The sequence below is a fragment of the Otolemur garnettii genome, unplaced genomic scaffold (assembly GCF_000181295.1).
Source record: "Otolemur garnettii isolate 467f Iridium unplaced genomic scaffold, OtoGar3 scaffold00037, whole genome shotgun sequence".
In the NCBI taxonomy this organism is placed as follows: Eukaryota; Metazoa; Chordata; class Mammalia; order Primates; family Galagidae; genus Otolemur; species Otolemur garnettii.
In genome coordinates, this window is record NW_003852432.1 from 15532354 (window position 1) to 15548084 (window position 15731).

The window sequence follows — 15731 nt, forward strand, 5'->3', positions numbered from 1 at the left end:
CTTAAAAATACTTATACTTTTCCCACAAGGTTTCTACCCTCCAGTCCTGGTGGATCATCATTCTGTGTCACCTAAATGTACTCCCCTTCTGGCAGAACTGGAGTGGAGTGGCCAGAAGATAACATTCAGGAGCCATTTGGCTTCATTATTGGGAAGAAGGCCCATTAATGACTGATTTAAAAGTAGTGGGAGAAACAAGCATAGAAGACATTGTAGTGGGAAACTGGGGCACCTAATGTTTAAACTGTCAGAATGGTTGGACATATTGCCTACTATGGTTTTCTTCTTGGACTACAGAATTGTTGATTAAATGGAAGTGGTGTAGTCAAACGTTTTCAAGAGAAGTGAGTTCACTCTAAAATATACTATTTTTTCCTGTTTTTCCTTGGTCATTGGTACTAAAAAAGTTAAAAAAGAATAACTTTGAAATTAGTTTTGGAAACAGATTCCACCAGCTAATTTCCAGGCCCTTTATGCTCCATTGATGTCCTTCTTGCTCTCGGAGTTGTAATCTTGTCTGTTTAATAGATAAAGGGATTCATTTAGTTAACTAGGTTTTTTTTTTTTCCTCTAACCTAAGACTTACATTGCAAAGGTACATTAACCACTGTCTTTTTTGGATTTAGAAACTGGGAGAAAATTACATGTGATACATTTAACTTTTAAACATAAAAAAAAAAAAAGAACTAATTTATCTCAACAGTTAGATTTAGTTAGGTTGAATAATTCACAAGCTCCAAAGTTGTGCTATATGAGAATTTTAAAATCCAAAGGCAATGTTGTGAGAATTTGGCAATTTGAAAAATATTCATTAAAATGAGCCTGGTTTAGGATTGTTGAGCAAATGGTTATTATAAATGTCACCTCTGATAGATGGCAGTTGAATTCCAGGAATGTGAAATTACACTGAGCCAATATAATTTACTAAAGCAAGTTAAATTCTAAGACTTGGAACAAAGTGTGTAAAAATTATTGGCTATGGTTCAGTATGTCGTAAGAGAAATTTCAAAATCTTTTCTTATCACGTACATATTTATGAAATATTATTTTCTGTAGTTTTGTGACATATAGTTACAGCTAAAAAAATGATATTTGCTAATCAGGTAAATTTCTAGAATTTTCTTTTTGCGTTAGTAAAATGAGTGTAATGGCTATGTTCCTACAAACTATACTTTTCAGCCCACAGTAAAGGCTAAAAGGAATTGCCTGTCAGTAGCCCACAACAAGCTATAGCTGAGGTGAAAGGAAGCTTCTGGGGGTGTTTGCATTTTTTGTGTATGAGAGTCCTGTCTACACATACCAATGTAGTCATTTAATTCACATTACCAAATTGGTATAGTTCTTAAGGATTTTATCAGTGTCCCTGATTACTGAACGTTCTGTTTGCTTTCTAATATCTTTAAAATAAAAGTGGCACTTTTTGGCACCACCTATCGGCTAGAACTATAGGATGTGACCTTTTCGCTTACTTTGGAGTTTCCTAATTATTAAACTATGATTTCTTTTTAACTATTTAATTTTTTTTTATATTTCCCACTAATTTTGCTTACAGAAAAGTTGCAAGAATAGTATCAACAATTCCTAATCACCCGGTGGTTAACATTTTACTATGTTTGCTTTAGACTCCCTCTCCTTGTGCGTCTGCATAATTCAGTATTATTGAGTTGATATAATTCTTCAGGATTGCATCATGCTCCTGGTTTTATATGTGTGTATATGTACAGTCACACGCATATATGCACATATACATACTTACACATATGAGATTACACAGGACACAAGTGTATACATTCCTTTTTTGGAATTGTTTACAAACAAATTGCAGGCAAGTTGCCTCTCTATCACTCCGTACTTAAGAATATGGCAACATTACTTGAGTATAACTATTGAAATCAGGAAGCCAGCAATAATGTATAACTATTATCTGACTTACAGACCTAAGTTAGATTTTGACAATTTTTTCCATTTATTTTATAACAGAAGAAAACCCAGGCTGTATTGCATGCAGGCCTATCTTTTTAGTTTCTTTTAATCTAAATAATTCTCTTCTAATGACAACAAAGAAAAAATATAGTTCAAAATGTGATACTACATGTTTTTGATGCTTCATGTGGTATTTAAACAAAAAACTAAACCCAAATTATAACTTAATGGAAATAGTGCTTAAAGCTAAATTTTATTTTCTAAGTTAGTTAATTTTGCTAATTTAAATATAATGACTAGATATAATACTGTTTGGAAGATTTGCTGTATAGAAAAAAATATGCAAATATTTCAATAAATTAAGATGATCAGATATTTAAACGATAGTCCTAAATACTATGGTAGGGAAGGAAAAATAGCTTTTCTTTACCTATCCTAGGTTCATTGCTGAGGTCCCTTAATAAAAGAGAGATTAATAACAGAAAAGTCTACAGATTTGTTCAAGTTTTATGTGACATGGGAGCCTCGATTAGGAAACTAAAAAAACAAAGAATGTTTTCATACTAGGTTTGATGAAGAATGGGGAGTCACAGAGAAGCATGATAGGTGTGATCTAATGGTAAAAAAGTAGGCTAATTTAGCAAGACCCATTGTTCAGATTCTTCTCTGCAACCCTTTTCAGAGATAAAGATATTCTTTTCCTGTGGGGCTAGGGAGGGCATCTTTTACAGGAGAGTTGTAGCACCTACTTCATGGGAGAGGGGCAGGAAAGGTCAGAGAGACCTTCTTGCACATGGTGTCTCTCAGAATACTCAAGGTGCCACATTTTAGGATAATGTGTCCGGAACCCTATCACAATGCTCTGTATACATTTTATGAAAAAGGTTTTCAGCCAGTGGATTCCTGAAAAAAAAAAATACAAATAGGTAATAATGGTTACAGTAAAAATAAACAAAAAAAACTTTTTAACCTTGACATAACCCTCAGTGTATACTGTTGAAACGTTGATATCTTGAGTCAGAATAAGGATGGAAATTTTTAGATGAAAAGTTTCCTTCAGTTGAAAAGGAAATGTTAAGTTCTCTTTGAATGGGCTCATCCACTCCTATAATCCTAACTTTTACTGAATATGGACGGGCACCTCTCCAGCTTTCATTTCTGGTTAGCAAATTTCTTTTATAGTTAGGATGCAACCACAGTAAATAATGTTAGAAGTCTGCAATGTTGCTTCATTTGACATTCTGTGGCATGATATATTGCTTCAATCTTGTTTTCTCTTAGCCATAAACTAGCCACTTCTTCAGAGAAAACATAAAAGCCTTTCCAAAACTTTGAAATCTGGAAGTAACAGATCTGTGGACTAGCAATTATAACCACAAGATTATTTGTTCATGCTTATCATTCCTTTTACATGTTAGAAGGCGGGCATCCCAGCGGGTAGGGTTCACCACTTCAGGGACCTCAGGGAGATGTTCTGCGGAAGAAGAGCCTATTGTCATATGCTTTGAATTATCCTCCGTGGTGTCAGAAGTGCATTCCCTAAGAGTTAATTTAAGAGAAAAGTCAGCAATAGGCATATTCACAAATTGAATAATGCTGCCTGAAAATCAGAGATCAAGGTGTGACTAGTAAAAAAGAAAGTTATATTCTTTTTTCTTTCTTCTCATTTGAAATTGGCTTTGAAAGTACATCTGAAAGAAGATCTACATTCCCAAATTTGAGCAATGGTAACGTTAATGCCATTAAGAATCTAGCTTTCAGAGAAGACAGTGTCAATGTACTGGTGTCATTGAGTAACCTGGTGCTGATGGGTAGGGGTTTTAGGTAACTAGGCTCCCTCTGTCATGTAATTAACATATTAGGGAGGCCTCTAGACTGTTCATGGCTCCCACGTTGCCATCTCCATCTTGCTTTCTTCTCTAACCTTGTTCATTCTACACCCCGGTCTTCCTAATGCTCTGGCTGTTGCTTCATTGACTGATTTTCCATGAGAGTCTCACATGGTACCACCCTTTCTAGACATTAGCCTTTCTTTCCTGTGCTCCAGAAACTCTGAGTGCCTAGTTCTGACCTCCCAGGCTAAGCACCTTACCTCAGACAGCCAGGATTTTACTGGTTGGTGTAGCCAGAATATATCCTCTGGCAAGATCTCTCTAGGATATATAGTTTCTAGTATATTTATTGAAAAAGTTAATTATCTTACCTTGTAGATATAAAACATAATGTTCTAATGCCTGAGGCAAAACTTAGGTGATTTATTTTGTAAACCAAACACATAGAGAATAGAAGTAAAAATTCTTGCTCTAATAATACTGAGGTTGTAGGTATGTCAGACATGGATAGATTTCACCAAAAGTGGTTTTCTGAAAGAATCTAATACTGTCTTTAGCAAGTTTCCCTAACCCCACATGATGTTAATAACTTTGTTATGCAAGTTTAAAAAGTCTACTACCAATTGCATTTTGCTCTTAGCTCTCAAACACATACAAAGTATGTGAGTACTGACAAGAAATAATGTTTTTAGAATTCACTGCACCAACCTGCTCTAAATTGGAACAACCATAACGGTGAAAGTCATATTTTAAGACAACTCTAAAGTCTGGAAATGTTCCTGAGTATAAAGCAAATGAAGAAACATTTACTCAAGAATAACTACTACCTCCTGATGAGAACTGAGACACTCAGTGATACTTATGCCACAATCCGTTTTCTCCCTCCCACCTGCACCACCTCAGCATGATGAAAGTTTCATTCCAGGCAGATGCGGCCAAGAAGATGGGGATCCCTCTCCCCTCAGCTCCCAGCCAAGAGATATAGCATCTTGCCAGGAGGGGGCAGGCTGCCAGCATTTTTCATCTCCCCGGACTCCCCATCACCACCAACTCCAGCTCTGAGTTGCAAGGGCTGAATTCCTGGTGAGGCTGGCTGAGAGCCAGGGCTAGTAGTTGATCATGGCTGCTATAACTGTTGCTTATCTTTCTCTCCTCACCTCTGGCCGCACTTGACTGTCCTTGCTGTAGACACACTGGCCACCTTCTAGTTTCTGTCATCCTAAGCTCTTTCCAGTTGCAGAGCTTTTGCAAATTTTAGGTCACATACTATTAGAAAAATAATAGATAAGAAGTTGTAAATGAGCTTTATAATGAAAAAGAAAATATTGTGAAAGAATGAACAAAAATGATTTTAAAAATTCACTTATCAGTTAACATACTGAGTATGTAATATGAATGTTTAGCATTAATCCAGGTACTAGTATACAGTATTTAAAAAAGCAAGTAAAAATACTTGTCTTGGTGCTTAAATTCTAGTGGATAGAAATAAATAAAAATTCTAAAATTCTTTAAGAAAATGTCATTAATAAAAAAAAAAAAATCAGTGGACTACTTACATAGCAAATGAACACAGTTGAGAAAAGAATCAGTAAACTAACTTTATAGCCCGGATACTACCCAAAGGGAAAATGTAATGGAAAAACATAAATAAACACTTAAGAACTATAAAATATTTAGTGAAAAAGACCAACACGCATCTAGTAGGAGTCCCAGAAGGAACAAATAAAGTACATATAAAAGCTGTGATACTTGGAAATGCTGAGAATTTGTAGAACTTTTGCCAAGAATAAAATACTTGAGGTTGGGCACAGTGGTTCACGCCTATAATCCTAGCACTCTGGGAGGTCAAGGCGAGTGGATTGCCTGAGCTCAGGAGTTCGAGACCAGCCTGAGCAAGACTGTGAGACCCAGTCTATAAAAAATAGCCGGGTGTTGTGGTGGACACCTGTGGTCCCAGCTGCTTGGAAGGCTGAGGCAAGAGGATTACTTGAGCCCAAGAGTTTGAGGTTGCTGTGAGCCACCCAGGGCAACAAAGTGAAACATAGTCTCAACAAAAAAGTGCTCAGATAAAAGAAGCAAAAATTATAAGCAGGATGAATAAGATTAAAGTCTTATGTAGATACATTGTAGTGAAATTATACAGGACCAAGGACAAAACTAGAAACTAGAGAGAAAATACTGATAACCTAGAAAGAAATAATGGTCTTAGCAGCAGTTAAAGAGATTGGAACATCATGAAATAATAAAATTGCTAGGGGTAAATGGCCAGCTTTGAATTCTGCACTTGCAAAACTATTACAGTCATCCCTTGGTATCCATGGATATTGGTCCCAGAACTCCTTTGCAAATACCAAAATATGCATATGCTCAAGTCTTTTACATAAAATGATGTATTATTTGCATATAACATATGCATATCCTTTCACTTAAATTAACCTCTAGATTACTTATAATACTAATACGATTTAAGTAGTATATAAACAGTTGTTATATTGTATTAGTTTTTAATTTGTATTATTTCTTCTGTGTTTTTATTATTTTGTTACTTTTTGTTTTTTCCAAATGTTTCTATTTTATTTATTTTCTATAAAATATACAACTCAACCAAATATTTTTGATCCACAGTTGGTTAAATCCATAGACATAGAACTTAAAGATACAGAGGGTATACATTGTTTAAATGTGGTAATAAAAAAAGATAATTTCAGATAAAGACTTAGAGAATTTACCACTAACATTCACTGAAACAAATAGTCAGAGATGATCACCGGGAATAAAGAACTGTACCCAGAAGGAGCGGAAAGAGAAGGGAAATGGGAGGAAGAATCTACATAAGCATCAACTATAAACAGCAGCAGTAAAAATATATCATCATCAGAATTAGAAGATTCAACCTCCAGGAATTGCTTAAAGAGAGAGAATAGAGCTATTGATTAAATTTTGTCTTTAAGTTGATTATTTCTGTTAAACTTGTAAAGAATAGAAATAGAATATATGATTTCCAGAATTGTAGAGAGAGAAATAAGGAAAATAATAAAACCCAATCCATTGGAGGATAGACATGAAGAAGGAAGAAACAAAACAAGAAACAAAGAAAAATCATGATAATTAAACAATATAAAAGAATAACCTCTTCACCAAATTACATGCCTGATACCTTCGCAAGGGATTTCAGAATTTGTCACTTGTTCAGAACTCTGGCTTATTAGTATTGAGGGACACCACCAGGATCCCTATGTCCTTAGGAATTTCACAATCATCAGGCGTCTTACTGTGCACATCGCCTGCTTGTGTATCAGCTGTCCTTGTCAGATCTCCCTTAGAAGATTGTTCTTGATAGGTAGACAGATTTTCCTTTGAAACCCCCATAGAACTCAATCTAAATTCTTGGCCTAATCTAGCGATTTTAAATGGGCATGCCTATTAAAAGGAGTATCTTCTTTGTGTATAAGACTTAGAAGACTTTGGCCATTTCTTGATGAGAGCTAATTTGTTGGTATTCATGGTGGGAAGAATCAGAACAGAAAAAACCATGTGATTGCATGATAGAGGCGGTGGTAGTTGTAGCAGCAACAGTACTTAAATTTTTGAACACTTTCTTTGTGCCAAGCCCCACCCAAAGTATGTTGTAGAATTGGTATCAAGCTTATTTTACATAATGTAGACGCACAAGCACAGAGAAGTTAATATTGAAACAGCATCATGCAGCCATATGATACATTTCTTAAACATACACTTACTTGCAACATGTATATTTATATGTATACTTATCAAATATATTTGTCATAATTTTCTATTTTTGCATTGCTATACATTCACAGCTCCATGTTATTTGGTTCATCAGTGGGAAAATGGTTGATGTAGTCTAAAATTAACTTTGGCTGCTCCTTATCAATCATGTGGTGCTCCCCATTTTTAATACCGTAAAATTGCAGAATTTCATGAATTTAAAAGGAACCATCTCATAGAGTGAGTTAGCTTCAATTCTCATAAAATTAGAGTTACCAAGTAATCAACCACATTTGACTTAGCAGATACCAAGCCTTTATTTCCTGCGCCACTGCTCTGTATGCTGAGCTTAATCACAAATAATATGTTGTTTTGTGACAGCCTGCAGATTAATTAACGACTGTGCCTTTGTTTAAAATAAACGTCAAATCTTTACAATTGGGGCGTAAATATCTAGGCTGAACGTGAAAATTCTGTTTAATGATTATGTTTTTTCTAATAAGGGGAGTATTTCTCCCACAGCAGTTTTACTTTCGGTACTTATAGTAAGGGCCCCTAAAAGGGGTTACAAAACATGATTTAAATAGTTTGTGAAATTAAAAATTTAACCTAACTCTTTAGCTTATTTTACAGGTTGTCATAAATCTCTATTAAAAAAAATTCTTCCCTAATCTTTCAAGTTCTTTCAGTACCAATTTTTCTTCATTTTAATATTTCTATTACATACTTAACCCATTGTGTTTTTATATTCTATTTAGGGGTGTGTCTTATTTCCATTATTAGATTATCCATTCCTTAGGAGCAGGAACCCCACTGTGTCCATCTTATATCTCACCCCACCCCCTGAAGCTATAGGTTATTCCCAGGTGTACTTTTTTGAAGTGTGGCAGGAATAAGGTAACTTGTGTAGATAAAAATCTCGGAAGTTGTATACCATCCCCAAAGATAGTAGGTAAGGTGAGTACAATGAATCAGAGTGACAAGGAAGAAAATGGAAAAAAAAACAAAAACATTTTATGAACATACCCTTTGTCATAAATGACTGGCTCTCAAAGGACAGGGCTAATCTTTAGGTATTTGGAATGTGTAAATATTTGTATTTTTTTTTTACCCCAGCTTCATTAAGGTGTAAGTGCTAAATAAAACGTATATGTAGTTGTAGTATATAGTGTGATGTTTTGATCTGTGTATTCAGTGCATAATGATGACATAAAATTAACGTATCTGTCACTTCCTATGTCTTTTTTTGTGTGGTAAGAACATTTGAGATCTACTTTTAGCAATTTTCAAGTATACATTATTATTAACTGTAGTCACCACGGTGTACAATTGATCTCCAGAACTTATTCTTCCTAACTGAAACTTTGTCCCCTTTAACCAACATCTTCTAGGCCACTCTTCTCCCCCACCCCACCCCTGCACTCTCCACCTCCATCCAACCCTGGCAACTGTCTGCTTCTGTGGGGTCAACTTTTTTAGAAGGAATGTGTAAATATTTTCTGAGTCTGACTGTGATAGTGTTGAGTAGTTTCTTGATCTTAATGCTATGTGTTTCTTAGCTGTTCTAGAGACTTACTTATCCAACCTCTTAATTGTGGTCATGGTAATTAAGAGCCGCTGTAAAAACAGGATCAAAAGTTTCCCTGACTGAAAAATAAACAGAATTTCAGTGGCTCTTTGTGGGCTGGTCCCTGTGGATGTGGACTCACCACCAGTAGCATGTTTTTTCTTTGTCTCATTGAAAGTACGCCCACTCTTTGATGTTGCTTAATTGAGTGTTGTGGTTTCTTTATGAAAGAATTGATGATTTGGTGAGAGCGAAATGCATGCATGTGCTCAAGTCCTCTGTCCATTTCACCTTTCCAATTCCCTCGCTTTTTTTTTTAAAGCCCGAGTCTCACGATGTCACCTGGGTAGAGTGTCGTGGTATCACAGCTCATAGCAACCTCAAATCGCTTGGGCTTAAGTGATTCTCCTGCCTCAGCCTCCCAAGTACCTGGGACCATAGGCTCCCGCCACAACACCTGGCTATTGTTTATTTTATTTTATTTTGTTGTTGTTGTAGTTGTCATTGTTGTTTAGCAGGGACAGGTTGGGTTCAAACCCACCAGCACTGGTGTATGTGGCCAGCACCCTAACCACTGAGCTACGGGTGCCCAGCCAAACCTTTCCAATTCTTAACTGTGGCTTCTTCAGTCTAAAGAGACTGGGTCACCTCCCACCCCCATTATTACCATGTAGCTAGACAGATGTAATAATTACACTTAAGGCCTTAATCTAAACCTTCAGGTTGAAAACTACCATATGTGTCAAAATTTTTGTACGCATCCGATGCTCAGATGTTTGCTTTTTCTCCCACACTATTTTCCCCATCACTTCTCCATTCCTTTCCCTGCTCACTGGCTGGCCCCTCTCTGCTGTGTCCTAAATAGGGCCTCTCTATCCTTTCACACTCTCTCATCTTTATGGCTCTTGCTGTCTGGAGAAGACCGCAGTATTTCTCTGTTTATTATTAATCTCTCTCTTTGTATGTCTTTCCCTAAAACATATTTTTTCTTCTTTTCCTGTCTTCTTTAATTTTATTTGGAATACATGTTCCAAATACATGGAATACATGGAAACATTCTGACCAAATGTTATTTTTTTTCTTATTATCCTGTCCTTTGTAAAGTACAGTATTCAGCTTATGTTTAAAAAAAAAAAATCACTGCTGATTAAACAAATGTCTGTTCCTATAGGACAAAACCAGAATCCTGGTCAGTGTTTCTATCTCCAGTCCCCTAGCCCTAACAGCATGGTCTCTTAGTGTTTTTCATTACTGTTGAGTTCTTCTCTCTTTTTCTTTTGTAATTACCATGTAGTGTAGCTAGTGTGTTGGATCAGATCCTTCAATGAGAAGTCCCAATAAAATGGTCTTCACTTGCAAAAATTGCAGGATCTCAAGAATTTTGTTAAATCCATTTTACTCTCTCTTGGCAAGCATTCGCATGTGGTACACACCAGGATCTGAACAGTGTCCTCCCCAGCAGGAAGGTATTATTACGTGCTGTGTCTGGCACACACTAACATTATACAAATACCAGCTGATTTACTCATGATGTTGTAGTTGAGTATTTTGAAGGCAAAAGGACAGAAGTGGGAGGACAGAGACCCCAGTGATGAGAAGGGCGATAGTGACAAAGCATGAATCAGGAAGAAATAGCTGCTGGGACAGATGCATCAGAACACAAGTTCATCTGTTTTAATTCTCCTGCCTCTGGGTTTTAAAAAGAAGCCAGAAGCCCCACATAAAGTATCTGAAAGCTGCACTGAGTGGCATGTCCATCAGATCATCCAGATGGCCTTTCTCTCCTGTTTCATTTCATGTCACCATGGAAGGACAGCCAGCCCTGCATTCTGTTGCCATCCGTCACCCAACCCAAAGTGGATGGGATGGATGCAGGGAGGGAGGTTAGGGTAGTTAGGTGGAACAGGTATGCAGAGTTCTGACTACCTGCCAGACTTCATATTGTTCTCAGAACAGCCATCTGAGGCTGTTAGATCATCCTGTGAGATGCACACACTGGCAGATGTGAGGATAGTCATGGACCCTGTCCTTTTCTCTGTTTCTCTGTGTTTACCTCAGGGTGACTCATCTAGCTCAGGTTTGAACCTCAGGAAAGGCTTCAGCTTCTCTCAGAGCCTAAAGCTTTGTTGTTTTGTTTTGTTTTGATTTTTTATAAATTTTCCTGCGGTCTTAACCTCTCTATTGAAAAGGAAGCAAGCAAACCAACACAACTCTGCTTTGCTGTACTGTTTGCTCTCATACTGGACGAGAGTGAAGAGGAAGCTCCTTATCTAGACGGGTGGCAGATAAGCTTTGCATTTCCTTTTCATTGCAGTGTGATCGTCATTATTAGGCCTTTGTTTCTAGACAGCTTTGTAATGCTGTAGATTGTGGATGGGAGTGAGTGAGAACTTGCACAAGAAATGTGCATTATGGAGGGAAAGGTAGTAGTTAAGTGACAGTGAAAACCCAGGATCTCTGAGAGGCAGGCCTGCCATCTTTGGACTCCACCGTTCAAGTTCATATTTAAATTCAGTTTAGGTTAGTGATGACTGAAAGTTTTTTAGAATTAGTCACCTTTAGGAGAAAAAATTTAAAAAATAAAAGAATAAGTCACTTATGGTCTTCTTTTCTGTTACTAGGTCAGGGACTATTTTTGTGTTTCTTTTAAAACAATAGAAGAAAGGAGGAAAGAATTAAAAAGCTGGAAGAGAAGTAGCATCTTTGAACTGCGCATACAAACATATTCTCAAAGATACAACATTAATTTCTTTTCTGTAGTTCTTGCCTAAGAATTGGGGAGATATGTATGGGAAAAAAGTGTCATACCCCTTCTATACATGCTACTGTGATAATGTCAGTATAACTGGAAAGAGAAAAACTAGATAATTTTCCTGCTTTACTGAATAAATTCCCCTTTGTTTGTATACAGTCACCCGCATCCTGCTAAATTCTCCTCAGTAGAAAATAATGCCATCATGAGTTTCTACTGTCTGAATATGATCTTGCCTTCATTAGGATCACCTTTGTTACTTAAATGTTTTAAGAAAATTTCTCTATAGATATTCAAAATTTAATTTTTAAATTATTATGTGTCTTCAGATTTACATGGTGCTTTTGATATTTGATGAGTAATTCATAGGCCTTGTGGAGTTGAAAATATTAAAGCTCCAGTTTCGAAATCAATATCTTTGGGGTCTCGGTAGCCATCGTTCCATTCATGATGGAGTGAACGTTGGTACAGGGATGTGCTCTGCCTGATGGGTCCACAGGGAGGAGTTGGGGACGAGAAACCAGAATTCCTCTTTTTATTGTTCTGCTCAAGTTTTCTCTAAGTTGCTACCAATCACCTGGTAAATGGGGATATTCAGATGTTAAGATGGAAAATGTTATGTAGATAATCATTCTATAGAATCTATTGATTTTATCTGAATATTAGCCCTTAGTTTAGAATGATGATACTATAAACCTGGGCTTGTTGAAGCACTTTAGCGTCTATTTATGCCATTTCTACTCTTCTGTTTTTAACTAGGGTATCTCACTTTTTTTTTAGGTTTAGCAGTTTCCCTACAACTATTGCATGGAGACATTGAACAAATCAGAAGAGAGTACTCATCAGTATTTTCTCATGGTGTATCCATAACAAGGAAGTTGGGATTTTCTAATATTATTATGCCCGGTAGGTGACTGGGGTGCATCAAAATGATGAAATATGGGTATAGTGTCTGCATTTGACATTTGAGAAAATTTTCAAATTGTCAGCTTTGTAGAAGAGTTCAAATGGTGATGCTGTAGAACAAAATGAGGTAAATAGTAAATAAGTGATTTTTAGTAAAAATAGGAAATAAGCAATTTTTTTTCAAAAAATTAGATTAGATTCTCATGAGGTTAAAGTTGGTAACTTTTAGGGGCCATGGCTGTGTTTCAGTATGACCATGATAGAGATGGTGTCCAGAAAATATTTCATCCCTTGGTGGAAAATGTTGGTAAAGACATTGAAAGGATATCCTTACAGGTTTTGATTAAAAATAGTTATTATGCAATAATTAACATTTCTTGAAGAATTTTTCCATTATGAGTATGTATATGTAGATAAGCAGCCATATGCAAACACCAGATGTGTTTATTTCTACACCTTTTCTTGAAAATTATTTCTTTTGGTAATGGATCTGCACCTTTTCTAAATATATTTGTGTTCATGATTCATATCTATATTGGCACCAAAAAAGACACCCCAAAGTAGAAAAGATAGAGTTAGGGAGATTTCATTCATACTGTAAAATAAATGCCAATTTCATTGAAACAGATGAATTCTGTAGTGAGTCATCCCTAATTGTTCAGCCAAAATAAATTTTAGAAAGCACTCCCCTTTCTACTATAGTGGTTTTTCTGAGTATTTTCATATGCAGCCTGATGAGTTGGGCAAGAATAGTATACTTGCTGAGGAAAAATATATATTTAGCAAAACCTAGTTTAGTTTGGGTCAACAGGCATTAATTAAACATTACCTTTATATCAGGAGTCAAAAATTAAATAAAAATTAATTCATTTGACAGATATTTATCGAGCACTTTCTATGTGCCAAGACATTCTTCCATGTACTGGGGACATAATATTGAACAGAACAGAAAAGAATTCAGTTCCTCATTAAGCTTACTTTCTAATAAGGAAAATCACAGTAAATGTATAAGTAAAATATAAATGTTCAAAAATGATAAATGCTAAGGCAAAAATCAAGGTAGGGAGAAGGCTAGGAAATGTCTGAGATGATAGTAGTTTGAGGGATTGAAATCTTATGTGGGTAAGAAATTTGGGTGAGAAAATGATGTGAGAGTAGACTCCAAAAGAAAGCAAGGTAACCACACAGATAAGAGCATTCCTGGCAAAAAACTAAATGACCAGTGCAAAGGTCCTGAGGCAGTCAAATGGCTGGCATGTTTGAGGAATTGCTAGAGGATCAGCTTGGCTAGAATAGAGTAATGGAGATGGAAGTAAAGGGTTGAGAGGGGGTGAGAGACAATCATGTGGGGTCATACCAAGCACTTTAGCATTTATCCAGAATCAGGATAGAAGCAACTACAGAGACTTGAGCAAGGGAGCAACAATTTTATGAGGAAATAGCCTTTTTAAAACTTCTGAAATGAGATTGGCCTATAGTTTTCTTTCTTTGTGGGGTCCTTTCACGGTATGGGGATCAAGATATTTGCTTTGTAGAGTGTGTTGGGGAAGATTCCTTCCTTTTCTGTGTTTTGGAATAGATTATGTAATATAGGTACTAGCTCCAACTTGAAGGTCTCATAGAATTCTGATGTGAAACCATCTGGCTTGGCTTTTCTATTTTGGGAGATTTTGTAGAGTTGATGCTATTTCAGTGCTTGATATAGGTCTATTCAAAATTTCTAAGTCTTTCTGGTTGAGTTTAGGAAGGTAGTGTGCTTCCAGGTATTGGTCCATTTCCTACACGTTTTCATATTGCTGACGAAAATAGAGTTTTTTGTAGTAATTGTTGAGGATTTTTTTTATATATTTCTATAGTATCTGTTGTTATTTTCCCTTTGTCATTTTTGTTTGAAGTTATTAGAGATTTTACTTTTCTGTTTCTGGTTAGACTAGCCAAGGTTTATCAATTTTAAATTTCAAAGAACCAACTTTTTGTTTTGTTGATCTTCCAAATAAGTCTTTTGTTTCTAATTTCATTTAAGTCTATTCTAATTTTGGTTATTTCTTTTCTTCTGCTGGGTTTGAGTTTGGATTGATCTTCCTTTTCAAATTGCTTAAGATGACCTATTTGGTTGCTAACTTGCTCTCTTTCTGATTTCTTGATGAAGGCTTCAAATGCTATAAATTTTTCTCCTAGGACTGCTTTCATAACGTCGCCATGTGTTTTGATAGTTTATATCTTCATTATCATTTTGTTCCACAAATGATATTTCCTTCTTAATCTCATCATCTTTGACCTAGCTATCATTCAGCGTAAGGTTGAATTTATCAATGCAAAAATATTCAATAAGATCCTAGCAAACAGAATTCAATGACACATCAAAAAAATATGTATACACCATGATCAAGTTGGTTTTATCCCAGGGTTGCAAGATTGGTTCAACATGCATAAATCTATAAATATAATATTTCACATAAATAAAATAAAAAATAAAGATCATACAATTCTCTCAATTGGTGCAAAAAAGGCTTCTGATAATATCCAGCATCCTTTCATGATTAGAACACTTGAGGAAATAAGTTTAGAGGAAACATTTCTTAAAATGATAAAGGCCATTTACAGCAAACCCACAGGCAATATCATATTGAATGGAGTAAAATTGAAAACATTTCCACTCAGATCTGGAACTAGACAAGGATGCCCATTGTCACCACTGCTGTTCAACATAGTATTGGAAGTTCTACATTTGCAATCAGGCAAAAGAAGGACATCGAGGATATTCAAATGGGGATAGAGAAGGTCAAACTCTTACTCTTGGCAGATGACATGATCTTATCCCTGGAAAACCCCAGGGAAACAATACAAAGCTCTTAGATGTGATCAAGGAATACAGCAGTGTCTCGGGATACAAAATCAATACCTACAAACCAGTAGCCTTTATATGTACCAATAATAATCAAGCCAAGAATAAAATTAAAGACTCTATTCCTTTTACAGTAATGTCTAAGAAGATGAGATACCTAGAAATATATCTAACAAA

General features: G+C 35.9%; 1 protein-coding gene across 1 annotated transcript in view; it reads left to right on the top strand.

Annotated features, from left to right (window-relative positions):
- DOCK4 (dedicator of cytokinesis 4) overlaps positions 1 to 15731 on the top strand; it is a 249780-nt gene that overhangs the window by 62893 nt on the left and 171156 nt on the right. Inside the window, exon 12 of the mRNA XM_023513222.1 lies at positions 12584 to 12709. Coding sequence (XP_023368990.1) covers positions 12584 to 12709 — 126 coding nt within the window. The remainder of the gene's footprint in view (positions 1 to 12583; positions 12710 to 15731) is intronic.